General features: G+C 41.1%; 1 protein-coding gene across 3 annotated transcripts in view; it reads right to left on the bottom strand.

Annotated features, from left to right (window-relative positions):
* Vps13c (vacuolar protein sorting 13 homolog C) overlaps positions 1 to 16,033 on the bottom strand; it is a 153,880-nt gene that overhangs the window by 70,893 nt on the left and 66,954 nt on the right. For all 3 annotated transcript variants that reach the window (XM_006979296.4, XM_076576580.1, XM_006979294.4), the window contains 11 exons: positions 15,325 to 15,404; positions 14,003 to 14,062; positions 12,526 to 12,685; positions 10,704 to 10,820; positions 9,242 to 9,345; positions 8,911 to 9,078; positions 8,139 to 8,443; positions 5,966 to 6,113; positions 5,279 to 5,387; positions 2,259 to 2,392; positions 483 to 639 (listed from right to left, as the gene is read on the bottom strand). In XM_006979296.4, coding sequence (XP_006979358.1) covers positions 483 to 639; positions 2,259 to 2,392; positions 5,279 to 5,387; positions 5,966 to 6,113; positions 8,139 to 8,443; positions 8,911 to 9,078; positions 9,242 to 9,345; positions 10,704 to 10,820; positions 12,526 to 12,685; positions 14,003 to 14,062; positions 15,325 to 15,404 — 1,542 coding nt within the window. The remainder of the gene's footprint in view (positions 1 to 482; positions 640 to 2,258; positions 2,393 to 5,278; positions 5,388 to 5,965; positions 6,114 to 8,138; positions 8,444 to 8,910; positions 9,079 to 9,241; positions 9,346 to 10,703; positions 10,821 to 12,525; positions 12,686 to 14,002; positions 14,063 to 15,324; positions 15,405 to 16,033) is intronic.

Raw genomic sequence — 16,033 nt, 5'->3', positions numbered from 1 at the left:
AAGGGATTATTCTCAACCCAAGTTTATCTTCTCAAAGATGATCCACAGAGTCCTTAGCAAGTTTAAACAAACAGGAACTATAAAATTCAGAGAGCTGCAAATTTCAAAAGTGAACTTAAAAAATCCAGGATGCCCACTAAACACGACTTCACAGTCACCTGGGAGGAAGTGAGACTGGCAGCTGAGGCTAAGTGTCTCCCTCTATATATTTACATTTTGTTTAATGTTTACTTTTTATGAGCACCTACCAATGTCATTCAAAAGAGTCCTTAACGTTCATGTAATGTGCAAGTAAATCAACGTCAAGTTAGGCTTCCTAGTAAATGCACTTCTCAGAAGGGGTCTTCGTGCTTTATTCCACCATCACCACCACACTGGCCATGTAAGGAACACACACAGCAGGCAGAGTGCGGGATGTAGCACTGTGTTTATCTGGTTATGAGGCCTGCACTGCCTTTCCACAGGCGGGCCTGCGCACCTACCAGGAAAATCAAAGCACCGCATGCTAATTTCTCTCAGGTAAGCCTCAGCAGTCATGTCGTGGGCTTTTACTTTCGCTTCCAGCCCAAGATGCAGGATCTTCAGTTCATGTAAGGGCGCGCCTTTCTTTTCCGCCTTCTTCATCAACGTCACCACAACCTGAAAGAACGAGGATGGATTACCACAAACTGCTTCACTAGTACACAGTGACCATAGGGACTGAGAAACTACACGTAGTCACATGGAGAAACTCACACAAGGTAAAGATATTCTGAGGCTGAGAATCACCTATCGTTAATTACCTTACATATATTTCAGATTTTTGAGACATCACCACTATTTTCTAGAGATTTTCAAAGGTGAAGTACCAAAAAAAAAGGTGGGAAGGGATGAGAGAGTGGCAGGAAGGGAGGCAGGCAGTGGTCAATCCTAGAAACCCTAACTGATCAACAGCTCCTGTCTGAAATTCTGTTGAAAGCAGCAGCTAATTTTCACACAAATCCTCAAGGAAGGCTTCTTAACCTTGGGCTACTGAGTGGAGTGCTATCCTGAGCATAATAGGTCATTCACAGCACTCCTGTCTCTACCCACTAGGTGGCAGTCTTCCCGTATATAGCCACAGTACAATGCCAAATACCCCACCTGGCAAACAAATCCCTTCCCTCCAGTCCAACCAGATCCACAGGTTATCTTAGTGTATATAAAAAATGCTAGGAATAAAGCTTACATATTCCATGCCCACCCCTTCTCTCTATGCCCACCCTTTCTCTCTATGCCCACCCCTTCTATCTATGCCCATCCCTTCTATCTATGCCCACCCCTTCTCTCCATGCCCATCCCTTCTCTCTATGCCCACCCCTTCTCTCCATGCCCACCCCTTCTCTCCATGCCCACCCCTTCTATCTATGCCCACCCCTTCTATCTATGCCCACCCTTTCTCTCTATGCCCACCCCTTCTCTCTATGCCCACCCCTTCTCTCCATGCCCTCCCTTTCTCTCCATGCCCACCCCTTCTATCTATGCCCACCCCTTCTCTCTATGCCCACCCCTTCTCTCCATGCCCACCCCTTCTCTCCATGCCCTCCCTTTCTCTCCATGCCCACCCTTTCTCTCCATGCCCACCCTTTCTACCTAGCCCCAGGCCCTTTCTCCACTCCATTTTCTCAAACTATTACTTGTCTTTCCAAACTCCACTCAAATGTCACTTCCTCCCAGAAACCTTCCCCAGGCCTCTCAGCCTGCTCAGATGCCCAGTACTACCATCTACACCACAGGCTCTCACAGTAGCCGACCCTGAGCATATTTTTAATGGAAATACAAAACTGTATTTCGAATCTAGATATTTTCTGTGTCCTTAGCCCTGGTACATACAAGGGACAATGGCAGAACAGATAAGGAAGAAAATCATACTGAAGTAATATAGCTTTTTTAAATGCACACAATCTGTGCTTTATCCTACAGAGAGTTCCTAACATCTATTTGCAAAAGATTTTTCTATTTCCCTCGCTTGTCTTTCTTACATGAAAACATTCCAACATCCTATAATGACTAAAAAGCAAGTTACAGGAAATCCTTCCACTTTCTCTAAAAAACACTGGATCCCTAAAATGTAACTGGTCCTTAGTAAGTCCTCAAAGTTTAAAGCACATACTATCACATTAACAGTCTAAGATTTTTCTCACACATATCAATTATCTACAAATTTAGCTTAACAGAAACAATAGAAATATCCATAACCTGTTCACTGCACTTCGTAAAAGGGGATGAAAATTACACACCTCCTTAATTTCAAAGTTTAACAGTACATTAATGATGTCTATGGATCTGGTCTCTTCCACTCTGGCTGGTGACGCATCCTGCGTGGTGTGTACGCCCTGTGGCAAGGAGACCTCTCGGCATGCTTTCGTTCCACCTAAAGATGGTAAACAGAAATCCGTGCTTCTATTCAGGCCTTTCTTTCACAAACACTTGCTGTAAACATGCATGAGTACTCTGAAGATCCACAAATCCGTAACAGTTCTCAGCCTCAGCAAGCTCATGGTTTAGTAAAGAGACACACGGGCTGAAAGTCAACCAGAAGAATGGAGCCGTACCTATTCACAGGAAACAGGCAAATGCCAATCGGCTGTACATAAAATGCAGAGAGAAGTCAGGGAGATGGCACATGACAGGGTGTGCAAACTGGACTGTAGTATGGCTAAGGCATGAGGCGGGTAACTAGAGATAAGGCTAAGAAAGGAAGGGCCAGGCATGCCAGCCTAGGGAGGAAAAGAAAAGCTCCATGGCTATGATGCTGTTCTGAAACACATACCATGAAGGGCAACACAACTGTTTCCTAACCTATAACACACAAGAATAATTATATGTTATATGTGCACCCTCACACATGGTTCTAGACACTGAGCAAGAAGCTATGCATAGACTGTCCTGCTGAAGTCTTAAAACACCCCTCTAGGGAGAGAACTTCATTGTCCTCATCCCACAGATGAACATGTTAATTTTTTAGACAAATTTGGCACCTTGCCTAGTGTCATATGGGAACGCTGGAGTCCAAGTTCATCAGTCTGACTTGACAGCCTTCACTGTCTACTACATAACTACATTATTATAATTCACATCATCTTGACCACCACACCACAGCCCTGCACTGTAACCTACACTAGAAACCCACATGGAAACCCATGCTACACTACACATTAAGACCTTCGGGAAGGCAACACAGAGAGAAAAGGTTCATCTATCATCTTAGTCCAGAATCACCTCAAATAAAAGTTACTGTTTTTACAGGTTTGGAGGGTCACCAGAGAAGACACCCACAGTAAGGGGCTGCAGGAAGGACTCAGCGGCTAGAACACTTGCCGGGAAAGCAAGAGGATCTCTAGAAAACCAAGTAAGGAACACCAAGAGGTGAGACGGCTCACCTGTAATTCCAGTCTTACAAGGCAGAGACAGGGATTCCCCATAGCAAAGACCACTACAGAAGCCAGCTGAATGAATCTCATGAATCATAAACAAGAAATCAAATATCAAAGAGCGGACTTTTCATGGCTCCATTTCTATAAAATAATGAAAAAGTAAAATCAAGCCATCGATAGGGTCACAAGTCAGAGTAGCAGTGACCTCAGAGTGGATTATGAGGCAGGCAGGGTCTGTCCTAACAGGGAGGGGACCCAGGAAGGCGTGCTGAGGAGCGTGCTGCATCTTGCTCAAGGCGATTACATGAGGTAAACAGTTGGAGGCCGATGCTTAGATTTATATACAATCAAAAAGGGCAATGAAATAGTTCTCACTCAGTCAACGGGCAAAGTTTCAAAAAAAATTTGATGAAACTGTTAGAAAGCTACAGAAAAACAACAGTTGTGCTAAGTACAAGTTCCTTTAAAGCCATCAAAGTTTAAATGGATCAAAACACATTAAATTCTTGTATGGAACTCTCGAACAAAGTTTTAAATTTTAAGTTAAATCAATTTATTAAAACCTATAATAGTAGTTAGATTTAAATGATATTAATAAAGATTGCATACCCTTTCACTAGTGTGGCCCTACAGAAACACAGGAAGAGTAGATATGTGAGGACATTTCAGGCCAGCATGGCTAACAGTGAAAAAGTCAACCTGAAATATCCAAAAAATTATGATTCTTCAACAGAACCTAGTGCAAGGAAGCTATATTTTAAAAGATGACAGAGGGAACCAGGTGGTGGGGGTGCACACCTTTAACCCCAGCACTCAGCAGGCAGAGGCAGGTGGATTGGATCGCTGAGTTTAAGGCCAGCCTAGTCTACAGATGGAGTTCCAGAACAGCCAGGACTGTTACATAGAAAAACCCTGTCTTGAAAAACCACGCACACACACACACACACACACACACACATACACGCACACACACACACACACACAAAAAAAAAAAAAAGACAGAAGTCAAGACACAGCATATACACAAGTAAGAAATATATAGAATTACAACTGTTAATTTTGGAACACATCAGCAAAGCGCAGTGGGCACACACACACACACACACACCAACGCTTGTTTGAAAAAAAATAAAGATACATCTTATGTGCATAATAAATTCATAAATTCATTGTGTGTGTATATATATGTGTGTGTTTTCATACATATATATAACAGCTTTAAAATATTATAACTTTTTTAATTTAAGTAAAAATGGCCATAATTAATAATTTAAACTGTTATTGTTATTTTTATTTTAATATACTATATTTACTATCTTTGGAGGGTGATAATTTATTAATAATTTAAATTTGTATACTTTACCACTGTATTATTTAAATATCAGGTAGAATATGATGCCAGGGCCTAGAGTTCTAAATTTTTTTTTTAATACACAAATTAGTATGTTTTACAGAAATCCACACTGGTTAATGGCCACCCTTCCTAATGACCTTCTCTGAGCTCAAGCAGTGTGGAAAACATGTTAATTGGCAACTGTCTGCTTAACTAAAAAGAGAGAATAACCTCCAGTCACTTTCATTCAACAGCATCTTGTTATTTTTCTTGGTAAAACAAATCGCAATCTGTAAATAAGTATTTTTTTCCCTATATATTTATTGTGTTTCAGGCTGGAGATATAACTCGATAGTACAGCATGTGCCTCAGCATATGTAAGACCCTGGTTCAATCCCTACTATGGTTAAAAAAAAGAAACCATTTAGATTTGAAAACAACATTCAGTGACTAATGAATTGTAAAAAGATGTGTGTGTGTGTGTGTGTGTGTGTGTGTGTGTGTGTGAGTGTGTGTGTGTGTGTGTGTGTGCGCGCTGTCAGTCTCTTACCTATCTCTTGTACTCTAGGTTTCCCTTTATCCAAGTCTCCAGTGGCCTCACCAAGATTTTCTGCCAGTATTCTAAACAGAAGATTAAGATCCTCTTGATTGAGACTAACCTGTGAAATAGGTGACGAACAAAACATTCATTTTAAAATGAGATAACTACAACATAGCAAGCAAATTCTCAGCACCAATCCCAACAGTAACTGAGAAGTGGAAAAATCGCCACCCATGGATTTTACCACTTGCTTCACTTTAACTTCTGCAATTTTAAATAAAATGATAAAACACATAAATCATAAAATCTGCAAATCAATATTAACTCTATTGACTGCTTTTTACTTAAAGTTAATTGTACTTAAAGAAATCTAATCCATTTTTAAAATAGCAAGTTCTGGAAACTCATCCTTAAAGAGTACTATAGTTTACCTTAAGCATACTTTGACCTCCTTAAAAACAAGTGTGTAAATAATACACATTATGAAAAGAGAATATAACAATAATTTGTGCACAGATTTTTACAATGGGTGTGTAGCAGATTCAAAAGTCACTAATACTTAACTAAGATTAAATTCTACTGGAGAGATTAATGTCCTTGTTGGACAAAGTTTCACCACTCAGTAAAACCTGCATTTCCCTTGGGTGCATATGAGAAAGCTTTCAGGGTTGAAATTGTTTTCATTCATGTACTTACATTCATTGAATCAAGACACCCTTTAATTTCTACAACAGGCATCTTATGGTACCAATTTGCAGCCAGATTCCGATTTACAGAAAACTCCAAGTTAATTGGGTGCAACAGCTGAATATCAGGATTGTAGATGCCTGGCTGAATTGTTGTCCTAGGAAAAGAGAGAATGCACCATCACAGGCCATCACAGAAGACAATGAACCATAGCATCAGTTAGAGTGCCAAGCATTAACTGCTGCTCTAGACACTAATTCATAACACTGCAGCTTGAGGGGTTTCAGCCTATAATCCACTAATAGACACAGATTAAAATATGTGAGAAACCTTGAGCCATTAGGAAAACTTTTTTCCCAAGACAGCTTTTTTCTGTGTAGCCCTGGCTGTCCCGGAACTCGCTCTGTAGACCAGGCTGGCCTCGGACTCAGAGATCTGCCTGCCTCTGCCTCCTGAGTGCTGGATTTAAAGGTATGTATCACCATGCCCAGCTAAGAAAACATTTCTTTTTCTTAAAACTGTAGAGAGGAGAAAAACTTAGCTAAAGGTTTGGTTTGGGTTTTTAATTCACAATGCTGCAGACACACAAGAAATAATCAAATATATTAGTTTTAGTCTAGGGACAATATAGTTTGTGTCACATTACAATCCTTTAGTCAATGATGGGCCACATCTACCTGAGTGCTCTGCTATGACAATGGAGCAGAAAGGTCCTATTGCTTGGGGACCATGCACCTTTCCCAAAGTCAACTGCAATGCATTTACTTCTGTGTTAGTGGAGAAATTGGAGTAGATGACCTACCAGACTACCCATCATCCACATAATATACAAACAATTCTACCCCTCATACATATAACATTTGGGCAATTATGTACAGTACATAATATTCCACAAGATTATAAATGACCCCATCAGTGGTTCCCTCACTCATTTTCTACAATTTTAGAATCCACTCATTCCACTTAGAAGAATAATCACCACTTAAAAAATGGCATCTTACACTTGCAGCAGACTCATCCAGGTCACATCTACTGTGCTGTGACTGGTACACCTGGAAGGACTCTAGGCTTGATTACAATCACACTGTGATGCTCTCACAATGACACAATCACAGAGCGTGCCTTCCTTAGCACGCATGCTTGTGGTTAAGCAGAGAGCAGCAGGGTATTTGTCAGTAATGAGACCAAAGGAAACAACAGTGAGGAAGCAGCAGCAAAGTGAAATCAGAAAGTCAGAAGGTGGAGCTGTCACTAAAGCGTTTCAGAAAGCTCCCACCAGGGGTTAGCTGCTTGACTTAGCCTACAGTTGTCTTTTTATACTTTTTTATAATTAAATTGCCTTGGATATGATGAAAATCGTTTTTAAATCTTCTTGTGTCTTCACATGCCACACAGCATGGGCACTGAGGACATGGTATGACTCACAGTGATTCTACCACGATGTGTAAGCTCAGGAAACCACGGGTAACCATTCCTAAGGAGAGCCAGACAGTGCTCTTCAAACCAACCAACCTCATATAGAAGTAAAGGTCTGCTAGTATAGAAATCACCTCAATAGGGGAGGGCACAAATGAATGCCATGTGTGATTCTGGGTGGGAGCAGGGAGAGGGGGGTTACAACAGTGGACATCACTGCAAAAACTGACACAATCTCAATATTGACTCACATTACATAGCATGCCAATATTAATTTCTAGAAACTACCATTTATATCATGGGTAATATAAGAATAAATGCCCATGCATTTGAGAGACATGGGCTAAGGCATTAGAGACAAAGGATTAAGATTTGTGTTCTATTATTCTATTCTCTCTCGCTCAATCTTTTACTTTTAAGATAGTGTCTCACTGTGTAGCTCTGGCTGTCCTGGAACTTGATACACAGACCAGGCAAGCCTTGAACTCACAGAGATCCACCTGCTTCTGCCTCCCAAATGCTTTAATTAAAGGTATGCACCATTACACCTGTATAGATGTCTATTCTCAAACAGTTAACAACCACTGTTTTGAACTACAATATATAGGAATTAGAGAAAATGTAAACAAATTGGTGGCTCTACATGGAGGTTGTATATACACATATACACTCCAGCTGATCAGAAAATGGTTCTTTGTAACAGAAGCAGGGTATACAAATATCACGAGACACGACCCTTCAGACCATAGCTACTGAACATGCATACCTAGAGAGTTTCAGCTTCGTAAGCTGCACTTCCATCTTGTCGATCACTGGGGGATTTACAGCATCCTCACCAGACACCAGACTAAACTGATTGTGAACTCTAATTAACCCAAGGTCTACCACGACAGCATTGGTGGAGATGGAGGACTGTGGAATGACAATGACTGGAGCTTTCAAATCAATATTGATGGAAACACGAAAACTCCTCTGGGCGAGATCTTTCACGCTTGTGGCAGCCTTTTCTGCAGCCTGGGCAGTGGCGGCGCTCAGCGCCTCTTTGGCCACCTGGAAATTGTTCAGGAAGCTCTGTGGACAAAATGTAAAGGGAGAAATTCAGAAACAGGGCCATCTGTAAGTAAGCCGACCTCCTGCTAGCTCATATTCAATTTCCTCCACCGGACTCCTCCAAGTCGAGCCCTGTTTTTCTCATGAAAGGAAGGAATCAGAAATCCCTCCTCAGTCATGAGCTGCCCAGCTCTGATTAGTGATCTCTCACTGAGCAGGGTGTGGAGATAAACTCATCCTCAATGCTCTGACACTCGGATAGTTGTTGGCTTCTGTGTGTTCTAGAAAACTAACTTCAATCACAGATAAAAATCATTCAATGACTTAGACGTCAAGTGTTAAAGAGGGCTTTCCACGGCTACTTTCACACATTCACACCAGGCATAATCAAAATATCCACCACCCAAAACCCAATGTTCACAACAAATGTAATCGTGACACTTAACGGCTTCTACCGTGAAATGTGAACATATAAACAGTGACTTTACCAGCAATGACATAAGGAACTTATGAAGGTAGACGATCTGAATACAGCCGACGTGCAATGCCACCACACCATCCACGGTGGACATGTCAGTGTAGGAATCCCCTTCAGTAGCATCTGGATACAAATCCAGGTTAAAACGAAAAACTTCATTTCCAACTATAGATACAGCCTGAAAAACAAGAAATGTGAATGTACTCTGCCCAGAAAAGCAATTACAAAATAAAGCCCCAGGGAGAAAAGGCCTGTAATTATAACCTTTATAGAAAAAAAATTTAATTTTTAAAATAAAATCCCTATGCAATAATAGCAACTATCTGTTCAGTGTTACATACTTTCTTATGAACTGTTTTGGGGTCAACATCTGTGACAATAATGTTTTCCAGCCTGGCAAAAAGTGATTGCTTTTTTGACTGAAGAGAAAAGGAAGAATCAAGGCCTGAAAAAGAAAAAGTAATTATTATAATTTCTATAGATATAATAATTATTTTTATTACATTATATGATTTGGGGACATATAGAATGTATGAACTCATAATTAGTAAATTTCATGTTAAATATTCTTAGTTTTCTAAACACCAAACTTATATATTGGTTAAAATCTCCTTGCATGAGCTCCATCCCTTACTAAGGAACAGTTGATAGTAGTTTGGTGAGAAAGGATCATTGTTCTTTGGGGATGTGGCCCCTGGGAGGTTGGCCATGCTCCCCCGTGTGGCCCCACATCCATGCATATTTGGGCAGCACTAACGGGATTTAGTAGGTTACTAAGTGTAATAAGGGGATATGAAGAAGGGAGGGGACTCAGTGGGAGGAGCTGAGAGGAGCCACAGTGGGGCAATGGAAGTAGCTGTGCTCATCTTCCAGTGTATGTATGTATGAAATTCTCAAAGAATCAAAGAACTAGAAAAACACACTAAGTGTACCATTTCTCCTTCTACACTGAAAAGACTCCTATTATCTTGGGTGTGCAATAAAGACTGTTAAAAACCAAAAGCAATAAAACAAAGTATAATTAGATAAATGTCCAGTCTCCCAGGAGGCAAAAAATCTACTGCACAGAAATCAATTCAGGATAAGTAAACATAAAGTAAATTTTATACCTTATAGATACTAAGCCATTTACATGGGGAATGTGCTGGCTAGTTTCATGTCAACTTGACACAAGCTAGAGACACTTGGGAAGAGGGACTCTAAACTGAGAAAAACGTGGCCATAAGACTGGCCTGTAGGAAAGTCTACAATGCATTGCCTGAATGACTGATGTGGGTGAACCCAAACCATGGTGTGTGGTGCCACCCCTGGGCTAGTGGTCCTGGGTTGTAAAAGAGAGCAGACTGAGCAAGCCATTGGGAGCAAGCTGGTAAGCAGCACCCTTCTACGGCTTCTGCTTCAGTTCCTGCCTTCCCGTTCCTGCCCTGTCTTCCTGCCATGATGGACTGTGATGTGGAACTGTAAGCTGAAATCAACCCTTTCCTCCTTAGCTTGTGGTCCTAGTGTTCATCACAGCAGTAGATGCCCTGCCTGACAGAGGCTAAACAGTTTTATGAAGAAAGTTTAAATAAGTGGGTGTATTACCAATTTGGAAAGGACAGAAGAAAAAACTACACTAGCCAGAATTTGGCCATCATTAATCCTAGGAAGAAAACATGCAGTTCAGGCATACCCTACCAACCGTGTGTGGTTCACAGGCCTCTATCTGTATATTCTTTAACATTGCAATAAAGAGAACAGGAACAGAGGGCAGAGAAGAAAATAATTATTGTTAAACAACTGTTAAATACTGTGACACTTTACCTTGTATCTTGATTTCAGCAATATTGCTCTTCTCATCACAGACTGTGACACAGAACGCATTCAATTTGGCAAACAGCCTAAAGCCAATAATGTCACTATCTCTAGAGGACACCATCGCTAAAAACAAAAACAATGGATTTTAATAAGCTAAATTCTACAGAAGTTTCTTCAAATATTTTACATAATATATAATGTATGAATATAAAATTTAAAGTACATATTATATAAAACATACATATATAAAAATAGTCTAAAGAAAATAGAACATAAAATTCAAAAACAAAAAAATACTGTGCCTAAAATCACACAGCTTAAGTAACATAGTCAGAACATGAACTTAGTTCTTTTGAAACAAATTCTAGATTCTCAGCCAACAAGATGCAATCACTAATGTGCTGAAGAAATGGTTCAAAGAGCGTGGAATCCCAGCAACCACCTGGTAGCTCACAACCATCCATCACTCTAGCGACAGAAGATCCAACGCCCTCTTCTGGACTTCACCAGCACGGATCATATGTGGTAAATAGACACACAGACAGACAGAATACCCAACACATGTAATCAGTTAGTCCCCATCTTCATGTCTTTGAGTCTCTTTCTTCAAAGACTAATTGTATTTACTGCTGTGGAACAATCTTTGTACACTGTAAATATGTATTGCTTTCATTGTTAGTAAAAAGCTGATTGGCCAATAACTAGGCAGGATTTTGGGGGCAGAGAGAATGCTGGGAAGAAGAAGGGCAGAGTCTGAGGAAGCATGAGCCAGACTCAGAAGAAGCAACATAGGAAGTTCATAGATGAGGTAAACAAGCCTCAGGGAAGCACACAGATGAAGAGAAATGAATTAATTTAAGTTGTAAGAGCTGGTTGGAGACAAGCCTAAGCTATTGGCTGCGCATTTATAATTAATAGTAAGTCTCTGAATGGTTATTTGGGAGTGACTGCTGGGACACAGAGAAGCTCTGCCTACATATAACTTATACTTGCCGTGTGTGTGTGTGTGTGTGTGTGTGTGTGTGTGTGTGTGTGTGTGCGTGTATGTGTGTGTGTGTGTGTGTCTGTGTCTGTGTCTGTGTGATACTTTATTTATTATTTGTTTATTTATTTATTTTGAGACAAGGATTTTGTATGTAGCCCACCCAATGTGGCTAGAAATCATAGTCTTCCTGCCTCAGCCTCCCAAGTGCTGAAACTACAAGTATGTGTCACCACCTATCCATTACACCTACTTTATGCACCAGATGACCACATATGATTCAACTGAGGAAAAGCAGAGAAGCAGAGGTAACAGGATTCCAATAACTGAACTGGCTGATCCTAACATTCCTCACTTAGCACTAAAGTTTTAAAACCCTTGCAAAAAAGAAACACAGACATCTTTTCCATAGTATAGTCTGAACCTGAAATGTCCCGCAAAGAGGGACATGAGTTGAAGATCTGGCTGCTGACTGTGGGGATTTGTTTGTTTATTGTGTTTGTTGTGAAAGAGAGTGGAATACAATGACTCTGAACTTTCACGAATGGATTAATCCATTCATGGGTTCATAATCTAATGGTATTATTGAGAGGTAGTGCGCTGGTGTGCCTTTGTGGGGCACAGCTTATCTTCAGACCACCTCTGTCTGTCTGCCTCCTATCCACCACAGTCTCTACCATGTGCTTCACCATCATGTTCTGCCTGGCAGCACACAGGCTCAGAACCAACAGAGCCACGTACGTGTCTGTGGACCGACATCTCTGAAACAGGAAGCAAAACAAATCTTTGCCTTCCATTGGCTATTCTCCAGGTGTCTGTCACAGAGAACACTGACGACTCACATACCTTTCTGCAGGGGAGAGTTCTTCTGTTTCTCAGTTGCAGCCTGTGCCTCCTTGACAGTACCGGTGTTCTCAGTATCTGATGGGATGATGCTTGTCAAGTAGTTCAGGGAAGACAGAAGAGCTTGTGTTTGCAGCATCAGATTCAAAGATGAAAAGGCCACCTGAAAGTGTTTTGCAGAGACAATTAGTTCTTTCCCAGTTGCCATCTGTGACCTCAGCAAAGGCTGCCTCCGTCACAGGAAAGAAGAGAGACAAAGGTCCATGACTCCCCGGTGCAGGGACATAGAGAAGGCAAATGAGACCTTCAGACTCCAGGACTCGGGAGCGCATCACAGCAACTCACTCCACTCCCAGGCAAAATGGTCATGGAGCCAGCAACCGTCTCTGCCGGCCATCTGCACAGCCAACACATGTGGCTTCCCGGATCTGTAACGGGCTCACAGATCACAGAAAATGCTGTCTCGGTATGAAGTTCCAGAATCACCATGTGATTACAAATGCGGCATCCATGACCTTTAAGCTTAGGGAGCAGAACCGTGAACATGAACATGGTCTCAAGTACGAAGTGATCTTCTAAAACATGGTAAAGGTCTTACCATTTAAAATCAGCACAGCAGGTCTGACTCACAGTGGAAAGCATTACATTTAAGACATGACTCTAGCATCACAAATTTGCTCCTACAGGTCTGTGGTTTTATGAAAGCAAACTGAAACAAAAATTTGCTTATAAAAACAAAAGGACTAAGTAACCAAAAAAAAAAAAAAAGGAAGGTCCACAATATTACAGTAGATGATGTCATCTCTTCCAAATGTGACCTACAGCTCATCTCTCTTGTTTTTCTATCATTTATTTATTTCATGTGGTGGTGGAGGGGCAGCAGACCACTGTGTGCTTGGGGAGACCAGAAGGCAACTTGTGGGAATAGGTTGATTCTCAGTTTCTACCATGTAGATTGAACTCAGGTGGTCAGGCTTGGCAGAAAGTGACTTTACCCACTAAAGGGTGGGTGAGGCAGGGTGGAGTGGGGGGTCTCATTTACTTTTTAATGTAGTTCATAAGTACTTTCTGACTCTTCCTCCTCCTCTGTACTTTTTACTCAAATCATAATAGCTGCAGAGGAACTTAGCATCTACACTTACGCTTTACATAGTCTCTCACTGTATTGCTAGATGGTATCAAGTTGGTTTGTTTAGGATCCTTAGTTCTTTATAATCAAATGCTCCGCCATGGCATCTCCTTATTTGGGAATAATACAGAGGCGCTTTAAAGCATAGACTGTGATACACAGTGAGTATTACTTTCTAAGGTGGATCACATGGAGAGGCCAGGGTAACACCCGTGGGGCTAATTTATAATTTCAGTTGGTTCTTGATCACATCTCAAATCAAATAATGTTCTCCAAAGGACCCTGGAGATTTCTAGAATGGGTTTCCAGAGATTTCCAGATAGGATATACCATCTTAATAAAACTTCTTACCTTAATGGTTTGTTCAGTTTTTTCAAAAGTAGTTTGAAAACTAGGTCCATTCTTATCAACCTGAAAAAATAAAAGTTCCAAAGAATGAATTAAGACCGAAATAAACAATATTTTATTCTCTCTCTCTCTCTCTCTCTCTCTCTCTCTCTCTCTCTCTCTCTCTCTCTCTCTCTCTGTGTGTGTGTGTGTGTGTGTGTGTGTGTGTGTGTGTGTGTGTGTGTGTGTAGAGAGAGAGAAAGTTTGAGGGGACAAGGTGTAAAGGTCATCTCACTCGCCCATCATTTGATGCATACACCACTCTACAAAGTTCAGTTCAATCTCCAGTGAGAGAAACATCAGTTCTCCACAAATCGAATCTTTATAGAAGACTCAGTTTTAATGAGGTCTTTGTCCTAAGCCAAAAAAAATAAAAAATAAAAACTAAAAACTCTCTGTCTTCATAACCGCTCATTGGACTCAGCTCTGTCCTTTGGAACAAAGAGGAAATGTGAACTCAGAAGACTCCCTTCTGTGAGCAGCTTTCTGCCCTGGCTACTCCCTCTGTCTCTCCACATCCACTCTGCTCTATGCTCTCCCTTAGAAAACCAGTCACTGTATTTTCAACCAGGCAGGATTACATTTTTTTAAAGATTTATTTTATTTATTTAATGTGCACTGGTGTCTTGCCTGTATATATTCTGTGTGAGGGTGTCAGATCCCCTGGAACTGGAGTTACAGACAGTTGTGAGCTGCCATGTGGGTGCTGGGAATTGAACCCAAGTCCTCTGCAAGAGCAGCCAGTGCTCTCAACCATTGAGCCATCTCTCCAGCTCCAGGATCACATTTAACTGTTCGTTTGCATGTCCTTTCTCTTCTAACTTACAACGACTTAGAGAACAGGGAGAAACAACTTTTACTACAAACCAAGTGCCTTACAGCACAGACATTCATGCAGACATAACCGAGGGTCAGGGAATCAACAAGAACAAAGGAAATTTCATGGGGCATGATCTTCAGTCCATCTCCAGTCCTAGCAGCTGTCCCCTGAACTCAGTCTAGTTCCACTGTCCTTTTTTAATGTAGTAGACTCAACTAACTGTCACCTATTTTCACAGGAGTCAGACCACCACAAGTTTTGCCCAGGGTTCCACCTCCTGGCTTAGCAGCCTGGCAGCTTTGTAATATCCTGTTCTCAGCAGCGAAAGCAGAAGTCCAGGAACAAGTGACTGTCCCGTGACCTAACCCGAATACACACCCAGAGCCATTAGAGAAACACAGTCATCCTCTTCCCAGGGGTACAGTGTGGGGTCCTGACAGCCATGTCACCTTCCCGTGGCCCTTACCTTAATGTACTCCACTTTTAAAAGATCTAATCCAGGTTTGTCTGCAGAGCTAATCAAGTGAAGGGGCTTCCTTTTGGATCCTAGATTAAATAAAGAGAGGGAACGGTTTGCAGATAAGCTGCTCTTATGAAATTTTAGAGTGTTCTATATGTCTTTGTCTAGTGGTGCTTTACATTTTCACAATTCTGAAGTAACAAACAGGTGTGGAAATATGTCAGCTTAAATTCTTACCTTAAACATCTAGCTTACTTAAAAACATTCCCTTCCCCTTATTCATAGTGTGCTCAAAGAGTCAAAACTTCTCGAGATATTCTCCAGGCCGCCTGTGTATTTACAGAGCAGCAGAGTGGACTAAGGGTCTAAGAATGTGGAAATGGGAATTCTAATTCATCTCTGGCCTTAACCCAAAGCTATTGAACTTTCTCAACTACAAAACAAGGAAAATAGACTGGGACAATCTCTAATGTACTGTTGGATTCTAAAATTGTATAAAGTATTTTATTTATATTTATTAGACCCAAATAATTTAAATAATTCCTCTGCTTAAACCTGGCAGGGGGTGGGGGGATACAAAAAGTCTTCTTTTTTAACAGAGGATAACAGTTAAAAAATTCTCTTTATCAGGCTGTGGTGGTTTATAGCTGTCATCCTAGCCCTTGGAAGATAGAAAGGAAGATCCTTGTAGTACAAGGCCAGCCTAGGCTACACT

The sequence above is a fragment of the Peromyscus maniculatus genome, chromosome 7 (assembly GCF_049852395.1).
Source record: "Peromyscus maniculatus bairdii isolate BWxNUB_F1_BW_parent chromosome 7, HU_Pman_BW_mat_3.1, whole genome shotgun sequence".
In the NCBI taxonomy this organism is placed as follows: domain Eukaryota; kingdom Metazoa; phylum Chordata; class Mammalia; order Rodentia; family Cricetidae; genus Peromyscus; species Peromyscus maniculatus.
This window is presented reverse-complemented; position numbering and strand designations above follow the sequence as displayed.